The sequence below is a fragment of the Equus asinus genome, chromosome 25 (genome assembly GCF_041296235.1).
Source record: "Equus asinus isolate D_3611 breed Donkey chromosome 25, EquAss-T2T_v2, whole genome shotgun sequence".
In the NCBI taxonomy this organism is placed as follows: domain Eukaryota; kingdom Metazoa; phylum Chordata; class Mammalia; order Perissodactyla; family Equidae; genus Equus; species Equus asinus.
Genome location: NC_091814.1, coordinates 22983781 through 22996499, shown reverse-complemented (window position 1 = coordinate 22996499; position 12719 = coordinate 22983781). Strand labels below are relative to the sequence as shown.

Below are 12719 nucleotides of genomic sequence, written 5' to 3'. Positions count from 1 at the left end.
AAAGACTGCAGTAGCCATTCCAGACTCTTGTCCCAGTTCTTCTACCACTTGGGAATATGACCTTGGGAAAGAAAGACGTTTAATGTCTTGGACGTCATGGAAGTCTATGGTCTTCATCTCTCGAATCCCTTCTAGCTCTCAGAGTCGATGTCTAGATAAACATGTTTGTAATGAGATAGACCCCTTGAAATTCACTGGGAAACTTAGTTTTTAAGTGAGAATCCTTTTGAAAATTTAGCCATCTAACATATAAAATATTCCTAGAGTAAAATGCTCAAAAAACAAAAAAATCCTCAAGAAACTGGATGAGCTGCACCCATGGCAGCTCCTTAGGGAGACTCAAGCCTGGGGGGACAGGAAACTCTAAAAGGTGCAACTGTCAAATGGCTATGGTTTTCTATGTATGTCCTCAGGTCTGGAAGTATCTGGAAGCAACACAGACATCATCACAGTGAATGGGATTCTGGGAGAGTCGGTTACTTTCCCCTTAAATATCCAAGGATCACAGCAAGTTAACAGCATTGCTTGGACTTCCAAATCATCAGTTGCTTCTATAATACCAGGAAATTCCGGAACACCACCCATAATTACTGTTACCCACCAAGATTATTATGAACGAATAAATGTCTCAGGTCAGAACTATAACCTGGAGATCAGGAATCTGAGGATGGAAGATGCAGGGACCTACAAAGCCGACGTAAGTTTAAAGACCTCTGAAAAGAAGATCACCACCACCACCAAGCACTTCAACCTTCAAGTCTATCGTAAGTTGTGGGAAGACAGAGGGTTTGTTTTTTATTTTTACTTTGCAAATTTGCTATCAAAAGAACACGCATACTTCTGACACTTGGGTTCCCTAAATTGTTTTATACTTACAAATACTTATATAAATATACCAATACTTATAAAAAGGATGTGGCTTTGCTTGTTTTTAGCTATGTAATCAATCTCCTATTCGCAGTTTGTCCCATGGGCCTTGTTTTTCTTTTCTATAAAATGTGAATAATCATACTATTCACCTCCCGTAGTTATTGTGAGGATCAAGTAAGATAGTGTTTGCAAAGCACTTTAAAAGTTTTTGTTTATTTTGAAGTGATTACAGATACACAGAAAGGTGTAAAGAAATATACAGGGAGATTCTGTGCCCACTTCACCCAGCCTCTCCCAATGGTAACATCTTACGTGACTGTAGTACGAAGCAAAACCAGGAATTGACATTGGTACCATCTATAGAGCTCATTTAGATTCCACTGGGTATACAGGTACTCATTTATGTGTAAGCATATGTGTAGCTCTGTATAATTTATTCCCATATGTAGCTTCACGAAACACCACCACAGTCAAGATACTTAACTCTACCATCACCACAAGATTCCCTCATCCATTATAGTCACCCATTACTGCCCCTTTCCCCTCCCAAACTGCTGGAAGACATTAACCCATTCTTCATAGCTATAATTACATCATTTCACAAGTGTTACATAGATGGAATCATGCAGTATGCATGCTTTTGAGATTTGCTTTTTTCACTTAGTGTAATTTCTTTGAGAGTCATCCCAATTATTGCAAGTATCAATAGTTTGTATCTTCTTATTGCTGGATAGTATTCCACGGCATAGATCCACTAGTTTGTTTTAACTATTCACCTACTGAGGAATATTTTAGTTGTTTCTAGCTCGGGGCAATTACAAATAAAGCTGCTATGAACACTCATGTACAGGTTTCTACATGAAATAAGTGCGTGTTTCTCTGGGATAAACGCCCAAGAATGAAATCATACAGTAAATCCATTTTTCTTTTTTTTCTTTTTTATTGTGACAAAATATACATAGCATAATGTTTAACATTTTAATCATTTTAAGCGTGCAGTTCAGTTGCATTAAGTACATTCACGTTGCTGTGCAATCATCACCATTATCCATCTCCGGAACTTTTTTTTTCCCTTTCAAATAGATTGTACTTTTTAGAGCAGTTCAAGGTTCATAGAAAAATTAGGTAGAAAGTTCAGGGAGTTCCCATATGCACCCTGGCCCCACAGACATGCATACCCTCTTCTGCTATCAACATCCCCCACCAGACAGGCAAATCTTTCACAATCAATGATGTACATTGGTGCATCATTATCACCCAGAGTCCATAGTTTATACTCTTCCTTCTCAGAGGTAGTCACTGTCACCAGCTTATTTTGTCTCTTCTATAGATAATTAATGTGCATACAATCATAGATAGATAATGATAGATTAGATAGACAGACAGATGGATAGACACATGAATAGACAGACAGAAAGACAAATGGATATTAGAGTAGTCTTTAATAATAGCTCATTTAATCCACGTCAATCCTAGCAGGAGGAAATTGTTATCCTCGTGTTATAATTGAGGGATCTAAAGCTCAGCAAAGCTGTATTCCTGCTCCACCATTCCGCAGTTAGAGAGTTGTGGAGCCCGGATTCTGAACCAGGCCGCCAGTGGCGTCCACACTCTGACTTGGGAGGATGAAGGCCTGTCAGCCACAATCCTGACCTTCTCTGCCCAGCAGCTTTGCGCAGGTAACATCTGTTCCTGCTGAGAAAAATGAAGTGGGATCCTATTCTTCACCGCTATCCCTTACCTTGACACCCACCAAAAAAAGTCTTTTAAAAATAAGTAAATACTAACAGAGACTCAAACCTTCTTGTAAATCAAGTTTCTAAAGAAGTACATACACACACACACAATTTGGTCCATTTTTCGTTATACGTTGTATCTGTCAGTGTTACAGTTAATCAAAGTCTTTGGTCCAAACTTGTTTGGAAGTCTTTTTGCCAAGTCATCACTAATGCAAATCTGGAATCTTAGATCCCCCTAAGAGACTCTTAGGACCAGAGTTTCTGGCTAGGCTGGAATCAAAGACCTTTACAGCATCTTACTTCTCATGTTCTGCTCCCTCATGAGAACAGACCAATAGTTCCTATATTTACATTCCTAAATACACTGCCTTTATAGACACCACATTAACTAGAAAGTTGTGTGCCAGTTCCTTCTGACTCCTCTAGTGCCTTCCTCACATGGCTATAGTGGAAGGGACAAACCCCATCACAGCAGCCCTGGCAAGATGAACTAGATTTATCAACTCTGAATGTGGCCATTTTCTCATCTCCCGTTAGAGAATCCCCTTCCTTCTGCCAGCTCCAGATCTAGCTACAGCATTACCTCAACTTAAATATAGCTGTTCTTTGATAACCCTTTACTAGCCTATAACTTTTTCAGTTTACCTTCTGATTGCTTTAGTAACAAGATTTCTCAAAAGGAACTTTTAAAGAGGTTTTAACTTTCATCACAGGCACTTCAAAACAAAACAGAAACTTAAAGAAAACCCACATACACTAGAAAACAGAACCAGAAAAAGTTTCTTAAAGGTTGTTTCATGCAGAATATGTGCATACACACATCCATATATGTCAGAACTTCACTTGTTCGTCAATGACGTGAGCAACTTCTTTGCTGAACTGGATAATGGTTTTGATGTAGCGGAAGAATATTTCCTAGTTTTTTTGTGCTATTCACAGTGTAATGGCTACAGAAAGGATGCCCTTTTAAGTTTAATCTCCTTTAGTAATCTTTCTTCCATTGCTTTCTTAAGTCTAAAGCAATAATCAACAAAGTAGTAAATCAAGCCCTAGTTTGTAGCATTTGCCAATTTCTGTGGTGTAAACACTCCCACTGTGGCTTTTTTTTTTTTTTTTTTGCAAGGAAGATTAGCCCTGAGTTCACATTTGTTGCCAATCTTACACTTTTTGCTTAAGGAAGATTGTTGCTGTGCTAACATCTGTGCCAATCTTGCTCTATTTTGTGTGGGATGCCACCACAGCGTGGCTAGATGAGCAGTGCTAGGTCCGCACCCAGGATCCAAACCTACAAACTCTTGGCCTCTGCAACAGAACACACGAACTCAACCACTACTCCACCCGGCAGGCCCCTGTGGCTAATTGCAAGACATGCAAAGTTGGGAAGACTTTGTACATCCTTACAAAGGGCAGCTATAATAGATGTCAAAAAAACAGAAAGTGATGAGTTTTAAGTATTTATTAGCTTTGTTTTTAAAATTATTTTATTGTAGGTTTTTGTAATTTAATTTTTCATGATGGCTCTGTTTAATAACCATCTTGAAAAATTTCTGAAAAGTTAACAGTTGGCTCTCACAAGCTCCAGCTTACCACTGGCTCACATGTTTTCCCCTCCCAGGTCGGCTTGGGAAGCCAAAAATTACTCAGAGTTTAATGACATCGATGAACAACACCTGTAATGTCACACTGACATGCTCTGTGGAAAAAGAAGAAAAAAATGTGACATATACTTGGAGTCCCCTGGGGGAAGAGGGTCATGTCCTTCAAATCTTCAGGACCCCTGTCAACCAAGAGCTGACTTACACGTGTACAGTCTGGAACCCTGTCAGCAATAATTCTGACTCCATCTCTGCCCGGCAGCTCTGTACAGGTAACCAGCTCTGTCTGTCTCTCCTGGAGTCAGCAATCACTCAGAAGAGCTGCACGGCCTGAATTTGAGGCTTGTTCTCCAGGGAAATGTGCCTCCCTTAGGCCGGGCATGGTCCCCAGGGGCATCTCCTCCCAGGAAGCCATGGAAAAGAGTCCAAAGCCTTCTGAGAGATGCCAGGCATTGCAGGGTGTTCTGGGGCAGCCCCTGCTCTCTGTCTCAGTTCCGAATCTTGACCTGTAATAGTAGATAGTAGAGTTTCTCTCAGAGCTTTGGCAGTCCTCTGGAGGGCACCCAGTTTTGATAGTGCCCCTGAATGTGGACAAGCCTACCCGGCCTCTTGGGCCTATTTCCCAAGAGCTCAGTGACACTGCATTTTCTATTTCCAGATGTTGCAATGGGCCTCCATACTCGCCGCACTGGGCTGCTGAGTGGGCTGGCTGTGCTCTCTCTGTTTATGCTCATTCTACCTGCAGTGCTTCTGTTCCTTTTCTGCAAAAGAAGACAAGGTAGGATTTTCCCAGAAGGTAAAATTTGGAAATGCACCTTCTGTCTTCCGGGGACTGAAGTCATTTATCCAAGGTGGTGTGGAGAGGTTTTTATTCTAGGGTATCAGGCTTCCTACAGGCCCCGTGCCACCCCACCACCTCACCATCCCCAGAATAATGGCTCTGAGGACTATATGACATTACCCTGAATGGTCTTCAGATCTGTTTCTGGGATCACCAGTGTCTGCTGGGCCCAGAACTTGGGTTTGAGTTTAGCGCTGCCATTAACAAGCTGTGCTTTACTGAACACGTGTCTTTACCTCTCTGGCTCAGTGTTCTCACATGTGAAATGGGGTTTGGACTAGAGGGTCTCCGGGGTCACTTCCAACTATGTTGTATTTTGACTAGGACTTTCGGAGAGTCACTGAGGGACATGTACTAATTTTGTATCCCGTGATTGTCACGAGATCCCTCTGGATCCTGCTGTAATTGTGCCATTCTCAATTGAGGAAACTGGATCTTAGGCCCCTAGGGGGTCATTACATCCTCCTATTCCTCCTAACCCCATGTCCACCCAAAGCCCTCCTTTCCCACCAATCATGATAACGAGCCTGGATGTAGAAAGGCTCTGCTTGTACTTCCACGTGCCTGACTCTCCTCTGGGTCTAATTCCTCAGGTTCCTACTCCAAGACCTTCAGTAAGAACCCTGGTAAGTTCTCAGCCACAAGTTTCCCCGGATGACAACTGGGAGAGATGAGTTCACAGCAGAGTGGTTAAGACCAAGCTTGTGCTTGCATTGCAGGCAGTCTGGGGTGAAGGTCCCAGCTTAACCATTTATACCTACCAGTCATTTTATTACTGTAAGTCTGTTTTCTCGGTTGTAAAATATGTACAATAATAGGCTGTGCTGCATATGCTTAGTAAGTGGACTAAATGGAATTACACATATAAAATACTTGGCCCAGTGCCTGGCACATAGTAAGTACTCAGTAAATGTCAGCTACTGTACTTAAAATGGACGGGCCTGGGCTTAGCTAGAGAAAGGCATTCTAGAGGAAGAGTTTGTGACACTAACTATAACTCAAATGGCCTCACGATGGGGAGAAGTCACACAACTTGCACAGGTCATAGGTGATCTTCAGGGTTTCTCAAAAAGACACCTGTCTTCGATCCCTCACACTCTTGGGAAGAAAGAAGCGGTCCTTTTTCACCAACAAATGAGGTAAGAGCAAGCACTCGATCTGGCTTACTTGCCACGTCTGGGGCAGGGGCCGAGACAGGACTGAACTCTGAAACGTGGGAACCCTGTGATATTGCTCAGTCAGACCCGTTATATGTGTTATATGTTGTTTGTGCCCTGGATTGTGAAGGTCCAAAACTCTGACTCTCTCTTTTCACCTTGACCCTAAAATGTTCCATGTTAGGAGTGAAGAAAAGGGGTATGCTGCAATGCATGACTCTACCAGCCCATGAATTCTTAAAAGAAGGGACTTACCTCCCCTGTCTTTGCTCCTCTGTGGCCTCGCACAGAGCCTGGCACATAGAGGGAGCTTAATACATGTTTGACTGTGTGAATTGATCAAGCAACAAACATTTGTGGAGCATCTACTATGTGCTTAACATTGAGGAGGTAAAGGAAAGTCTGCACCAGAAGAATCCAACACAGTGTATAACTGGATAGAATCAATCTTGTTTAAAAACTAAGACCCTCCATTAAAAGACAGCTAGCCATGCAAGGCACTCAGTGCTAAGTTCCAGAGACATTAACTAAGACCCTGGGTGGAAGAGCTACTTTGACTGCCCACACAGGGATTGGGGAGAATCTCTTTAGCCTACTGCAGACTGTAGAGTGGAAATGAATTCCCACCGTCCTCTGGGTGGGGCCTGAGCCAGGTGGTTCCCATTCCACACGCAATCCCTAGAAAAGGGAGAGACGGTCCAAGGATCCAAGAGGACTGGGAGCCATTTAACCTCTTGGGGCTTCATTTCTTCATCTTAAAAAGAGAACATTACAATAGATCATCTCTAAAAATTCATCCACCTTTCACATACTATGGTTGTATGTTTATTTGTGACACAGATGCTGTCTCAAAGAACACAATATACACATATATTACAGCTTCAAGAAACACCCAGCAAGCAGAGTCCAGAATCTATGATGAAATCCCCCAGTCCAAGGTGAGTTGATGCTACTCATGGATCCCCATCATCACCCCCAGGACAGGGAGTCACAGGCAGCAGGCCTCTGCTTCCTGTTGCCTAGACAGCAGCCACAACCAAGAAACTGGAGGGTCCAACTAGGAAATATCATGTCAGGGAAATGATACCACAAGTCTCTCTATGAGGACAAGAATGTGACTGATTATCACCCCATGGCAGCCTCCAGGAGTTGAGGCCCTAAGCTTCCGCATGGAGGCCTGGCTCTGGGTTAGATGAGAATCATGACTAGGAGTGACGCACCTTCTACAGAGACATATAACTAGGGAGCCCCTAGTGTGAGGTTAGGGCTATATGTGGCCTCAGACATGTGAACAGGTTGCTAAGGGGGCTCCAAGGGCACAGAACTGAAAAAGGTCCCCTTGAATGCGATTTCCTTGTCTGGCTGCAGCAGCAGCTTGCTTTCTTCAGGCTCAGAGTCACTCTGTCCCACACCCTCTCCTCCCACCTGCATTTTACCTGCCTGCCCCTCCCTCACCTCCACCCTGGATCAGGCTTCTTCATGGTGTCGCCTTCCTCTGTGCCTTCACCAGCCTGCTCCTCAGATACTCAGGTCTGCTGGGTCAGTCTAGCACTGTGCTTGGACTGATAGGGTAGCTAGGTCCATAAAGCCCGTGAAAAGCTAAAATCCTAATTGAGCAAGACTCAGTTTGAACCACGCAGACCCCTCCTCTTGGCTCCTGAGGTTTTTGCCCAACTGCTACCTACTCTCCCACCCACACCCCCACCTGACCCTGATCCTCTCCAAAGACCGATGGGACCAGAGCTGAGGCCAGGAGAGGAGGCCAGCTAGTGAAAATGGGACCAGGGAGGGTCCCATTGGGCAGGGGCAGCAGTAGGAAGGGAGACTCATAAGGTTTTGCCTGGTCTCCCTCACTAAGGGGAAGATGGGTGTTTTACAGGTGTTCCCTGCCAAGGAGGAGCCAGTGAACACAATTTATTCCGTAGTGCAGTGCTCTGATAAGGTAAATCCTATCTGACCTTTTCTGCCAGTTGCCCCATCTCTTCCAGCCATTCTGCTCTACCCCAGCCATCCAACCAGGGGCCAGCTGGTTCTCTTGGACTCTTCTCTGTACTTCTCAGGACTGACTGCTGGGAGCTTTGGTATAGGTACTTGTACACATGCACAGAGCCTTGCTCCTAGGTCCATGGCCATCCACAAACTGGCCTGCTTGGGATGCTGATCCCACCCTTTAAATGTAGGAGCCCCTAGGCCTCTGAACTACAGTGAAAACTCCAGCCTCTATAACACCCAGGGCCACTGCTCGCTCACAGTGTGAAAACTAGAAAACAGGTGCCCTTCCCCCACACCAGGTGCACAAATTAGCAAGTAGAACGCAGGCTGAATTTCAGTTCCTGTTTGCTCCCTCAGCTGACCTTCACAGTACACAACCTCCACAGCTGATTGCAGTGGTCTAGTGGCATTCACAATTCCCTGTGCCTCAGTGTCCTTCCCTGGAATATGTAAAGAGGGAAGGTAAGTCCTGTCACAAGAGTTTGGGGGAGCTGGTGAGGGTCTGTCACTGTCTGAGGGTCCTCATTTCTGCCACGGTCAGAAGGACAGCTTTGGGTTTTCTTGGAGAACGAAATGTTTTTGAAGTGTTCCTGTTTAATAGCTAGCTAATAGGCAGGAAGCTAATCACGAAAGATAAATTTGAACCTAGGAGTCTAGGGGAAAGGGAAATAAGGATAACAAATGAATAGTGGGAGGAAATATTGGGAAGTTGAAATGGAATGCAAATAAATCCATGATTAAGAATTAAGAGCTAATTCTCTAAGGCATCTGTGAGCTGGACGAGCCATTTCCTTTGTAAAGGGACTTAATGCACAGGTCAGTTTGAATGTAATGATGAGCCAAGTGTCCTGGAGAATGAGACAGAAGAATATTTACTTCCTCAGTGATCAGGGAAGGGAAAGAGGGAGAAGGAAAAGAAGGGGGTAAATGAGGAAAGAAGAGGAGGAGGAGGAAAGGATGGGAGAAGCAAGGCATGAGGGGCAGGGTCCCACATGTTTGAGCCAGGGTCTGAAGGAGAGTGGGAGGAAAGAGAGAAGGAGATAAAATTGGAAAGGACCAGACTTGAAGGTTTAATCAGGGAGTCCTGGATGGAGACATCTCAAAGTAAATCAACTAGACAGTTGGATGACAATTATTAATTGGTTAGTATGTAATTTTAAACCTAAGACTTCTCAAGCCTTTGGGAAGATTGTCTGCGGTACTCTCAATAACTAGAGCACGTCAGACACTAGTGGGGGTGATTCGCAACTATGTGTACACAAAGGTACAGTTATTGGGGTACAGAAGGAACTAGGGCTCAATCAGGGAGAAGGAAGGCAGGTAGCTTGAGCCTGGATGTTGCCTCAAGCCTATAATCAAAATCAATGCAAACACCCCCACTGCCTCCTGCTGCTTTCTTCTGGGCTAAGAAGTTGACTACCCAAGGGCTTCCAAATAAGGTGACTGGAGCGGAGGCAGCAACTCAGCAAAAGAGAAGGCTCTCCTACCCTAGATTTCCCCAGCATCACGGGAATCTAAGGCATTTCCCTGTGCCATTTGCAGAACTCTCCTGGGTACCTCGTGGGACTGGAATTCCCCAGTAACAACTTTCAGTTAACATGTCCTCTGTCTCCCTCTTGTGCACAGGAGAAAATCAGCACACAGGACAGCAAACCTCCTGGGACTTCAAGTTATGAAATTGTAATCTAAGCTCCCAGCCAACATTCTCCCTGTGGAAACTGAGCTACAACCACAGACGTTGGCAGATGCCCCAGACCCAGATTTTCTCTGCCCAGTGCTTACCTGGAGATTGTAAATCACCAGATCACAAAATGTAGGCAAAGCAGGAAACTCTCTGCCACTAGGCATAGTTTGTGCCTAGATAGACAAATGGACACGTGCCCTTTCTGAAATGGCTCCCTTCTGGATGAATGACAAGGCAAGTCCCCAGGCACAGTGCTTCTCAACCTTCTTCACATCATAGGACATGGATAAAATAATATTTTTATGGCACAATGGGGTAAACAATCAAGATTGCTCACGTCTGAGGTTGCATATGGCTAGAGGCTTCTCGTGACTAGAGGTGATGACCCTTACCAGCAACCCCATATATGGAGAAGATCAATATTTTGCACACCTGTAATATGCCATGGCACACCATCTAGGATGCTCGGCTTACACTCAATACATGTGAGGAGCCCTGGCACACAACCTCACCAGTCCACACAGCACCTTGGGCAAATTAGACAAAGGCACCCTTTTCCTCGTGCAGATGGAGCCCCTCACCCAATCACATGACTTGGAGAGTAGAGTGTAGGCTGCATTTCAGCCTCTACTTGCCCCTTTGCATGGGAACCTTTGTGCAGGGTACCATTGGCTGGGCTAGCCCAACCACACATGACAGTGTCACCTGGGAAGCCATCAGAGTTGTGTCTCTCAGCTGTGTAGACCCACTCTCCAAATGCACAGTTGCAAAATGCTCTTTCTGTAAGGACTAGACTGCTGGGGCATTTTTATTCAAGCTCTACTTCAGAAGCCTCGTACGATTTTCCTCCTGGCCAACCTTTCCTTCAGTATCACTCTCTGATGGTAAATTTTATGTGTCAACTTGACTGGGCCATGAGGTGCACAGATATTTGGTTAAACATTATTCAGGGTGTATCTGTGAAGGTGTTTCTGGAAGAGATTAACATCTGAACTAGTAGACTGAGTAAAGCAGATTAATCCCCCACTCCAAAGGGAGTGGCCATCACTAAATCCATTGAAAGTCTGGGTAGAAATAAAGGCAGAGTAAGGGAGAATTCCTTCTCTCTCTCTGTCTGACTGTCTTTGAGCTGGAACATAGGTCTTCTCCTACCTTAGGACTCGGACGTGGACTGAAACTTACAGCATCAGCTCTCCTGGTTTTCAGGCCTTTTGGACTAGACTGAAACTATACCATCACCTCTCCAGCTTGCCGACTACAAGATCTTGGGATTTCTCAGTCTCCATAACCACGTGAACCAATTCCTTATATTATATATATTTGCTATTGGTCCTGTTTCTCTGCAGAACCAGACTAATACAGATTCCAAGCAGCCTCAGCAAGAAGACGAAGCCATACACAGCACCTCCATTCTCCAAAAGGAATTAACCAGTTATATTTTCGGCACTTTAGGGGAACTGAGTGTAACCCAACCATCAAAACAAGAGACCTTGAAGGAAGCAGAGGCACTCTCAGAGGGAACTTGGGAGATGATGGTGTAGATGATAAAAGTGGCTTCACCCCAGTTCCTTAGGCTTAACCCAGTGAGTCGCGCAGTTCAAGTGATCTTAGATGCCCCTCCCTGTCCCCCTGCCAGCACTGAGGAGGAATCATGCATAGCTGAGCAGAAGATTTAAGTGAGCATTTGAAGAACTGTTTCCCTGATAGTTTAGCAAATGTAACCAGCTAAATCCTAAATCCATGAATAATCACAGACTGGACAGCAGAAATAAACTCTATTTAAGTAGAATGAAGGTGCTAGTCTCAGAACCATCTATTCCCGACTACCATTAGCACTTTTTTGGGCGCTGCAAGGTCCCCAAAGTATAAGATGAGCATCATGTCTGCTCTAGGCTAGCTGAGGAACCAATTCCAACACAGACACTACATTTAAATCCTGAACTATATGCTGCAAGGAGTGGCATGAGCTAGTGCAGTCAGAAAAGACCTTACGGAGAAGGCAGGGCTGAAGCTAGGCCTTGAAGGATGGATGAGATTTGACAGAGAATGAACAAGGAGACAGAGGGCATCCAAGTGAGTAAAGCATGAAAAAAAGCAGAAGCCTGGATCTGGGTGGTGTATTTGGGGCAGCTACTCATACACCATGCATGTTCACAGTCCCTTCCCAATGTGCGACACAGTGCCTCAGCTGAGCGCCCTCTCTCCCTGTCCATTTACACATCTTTCAACGTCCAGCTCAGATGTCACCTCCTCTATGAAGCTTTCCCTAGTATCACTAGTCAAATTAATTATGGTTCTTTTTGTACTCCTTTTTTTTTCCTTTGGTATTTCTATCCCTATAAGTCATTTCATTCTGCCTTCCAGAGTAGATAATTATTTGTTTCCCTCTACACTGTACATTACTTAGGGGCAAGATCCATGACTTCACGATCACGAAGAGGTAGTCATGAGAGGATGCACCTCTGTATCCACCACCAGCCAACACAATGCCTTGTAACCTGCTTATGAGCAATAAACACTGTTGAATAGACTAGAATTGAAAGGGACCAGCCAGCTCGAACAGAAGGTACATGTTGGAAGTATTGCTAGATAGAAGCCAATAAGCATAGTGGAATCAAATTATGGCAAGCATCCAGGATGCAGACGTCAGAGGCTATTCCCAGCGTAAGGGCATTTTGGAGGGAGAAGACTTTCAGAATTAGACAGACCAACTAAGACGTCACCTGAAGCAATGAGCCAGGTGTGAGGAGGTTGAAAGGCAGTCACCCCAGGGAAGGACATGAAGGAAGAAATAAAGAACCTTTGTCATAAGAGATGGAGAAGTTCCACAGTGACACTAAA

General features: G+C 44.5%; 1 protein-coding gene across 13 annotated transcripts in view; it reads left to right on the top strand.

Annotated features, from left to right (window-relative positions):
• Nucleotides 1–11671, top strand: part of CD84 (CD84 molecule) — a 50025-nt gene extending 38354 nt beyond the window's left edge. For 3 of the 13 annotated variants that reach the window (XM_014848362.3, XM_070497006.1, XM_070497005.1), the window contains exons 3-9: nucleotides 414–764; nucleotides 4225–4476; nucleotides 4863–4982; nucleotides 5639–5671; nucleotides 7043–7140; nucleotides 8082–8144; nucleotides 9821–11671. In XM_014848362.3, coding sequence (XP_014703848.1) covers nucleotides 414–764; nucleotides 4225–4476; nucleotides 4863–4982; nucleotides 5639–5671; nucleotides 7043–7140; nucleotides 8082–8144; nucleotides 9821–9883 — 980 coding nt within the window. In that variant the 3' untranslated portion in view covers nucleotides 9884–11671. Of the gene's footprint in view, nucleotides 1–413; nucleotides 765–4224; nucleotides 4477–4862; nucleotides 4983–5638; nucleotides 6185–7042; nucleotides 7141–8081; nucleotides 8145–8551; nucleotides 8658–9820 lie in introns of those variants that run through there. The other 10 variants (XM_014848363.3, XM_070497008.1, XR_011498050.1 and 7 more) reach the window with 9 other exon arrangements.
• The last annotated feature ends 1048 nt before the right edge of the window (nucleotides 11672–12719 follow it).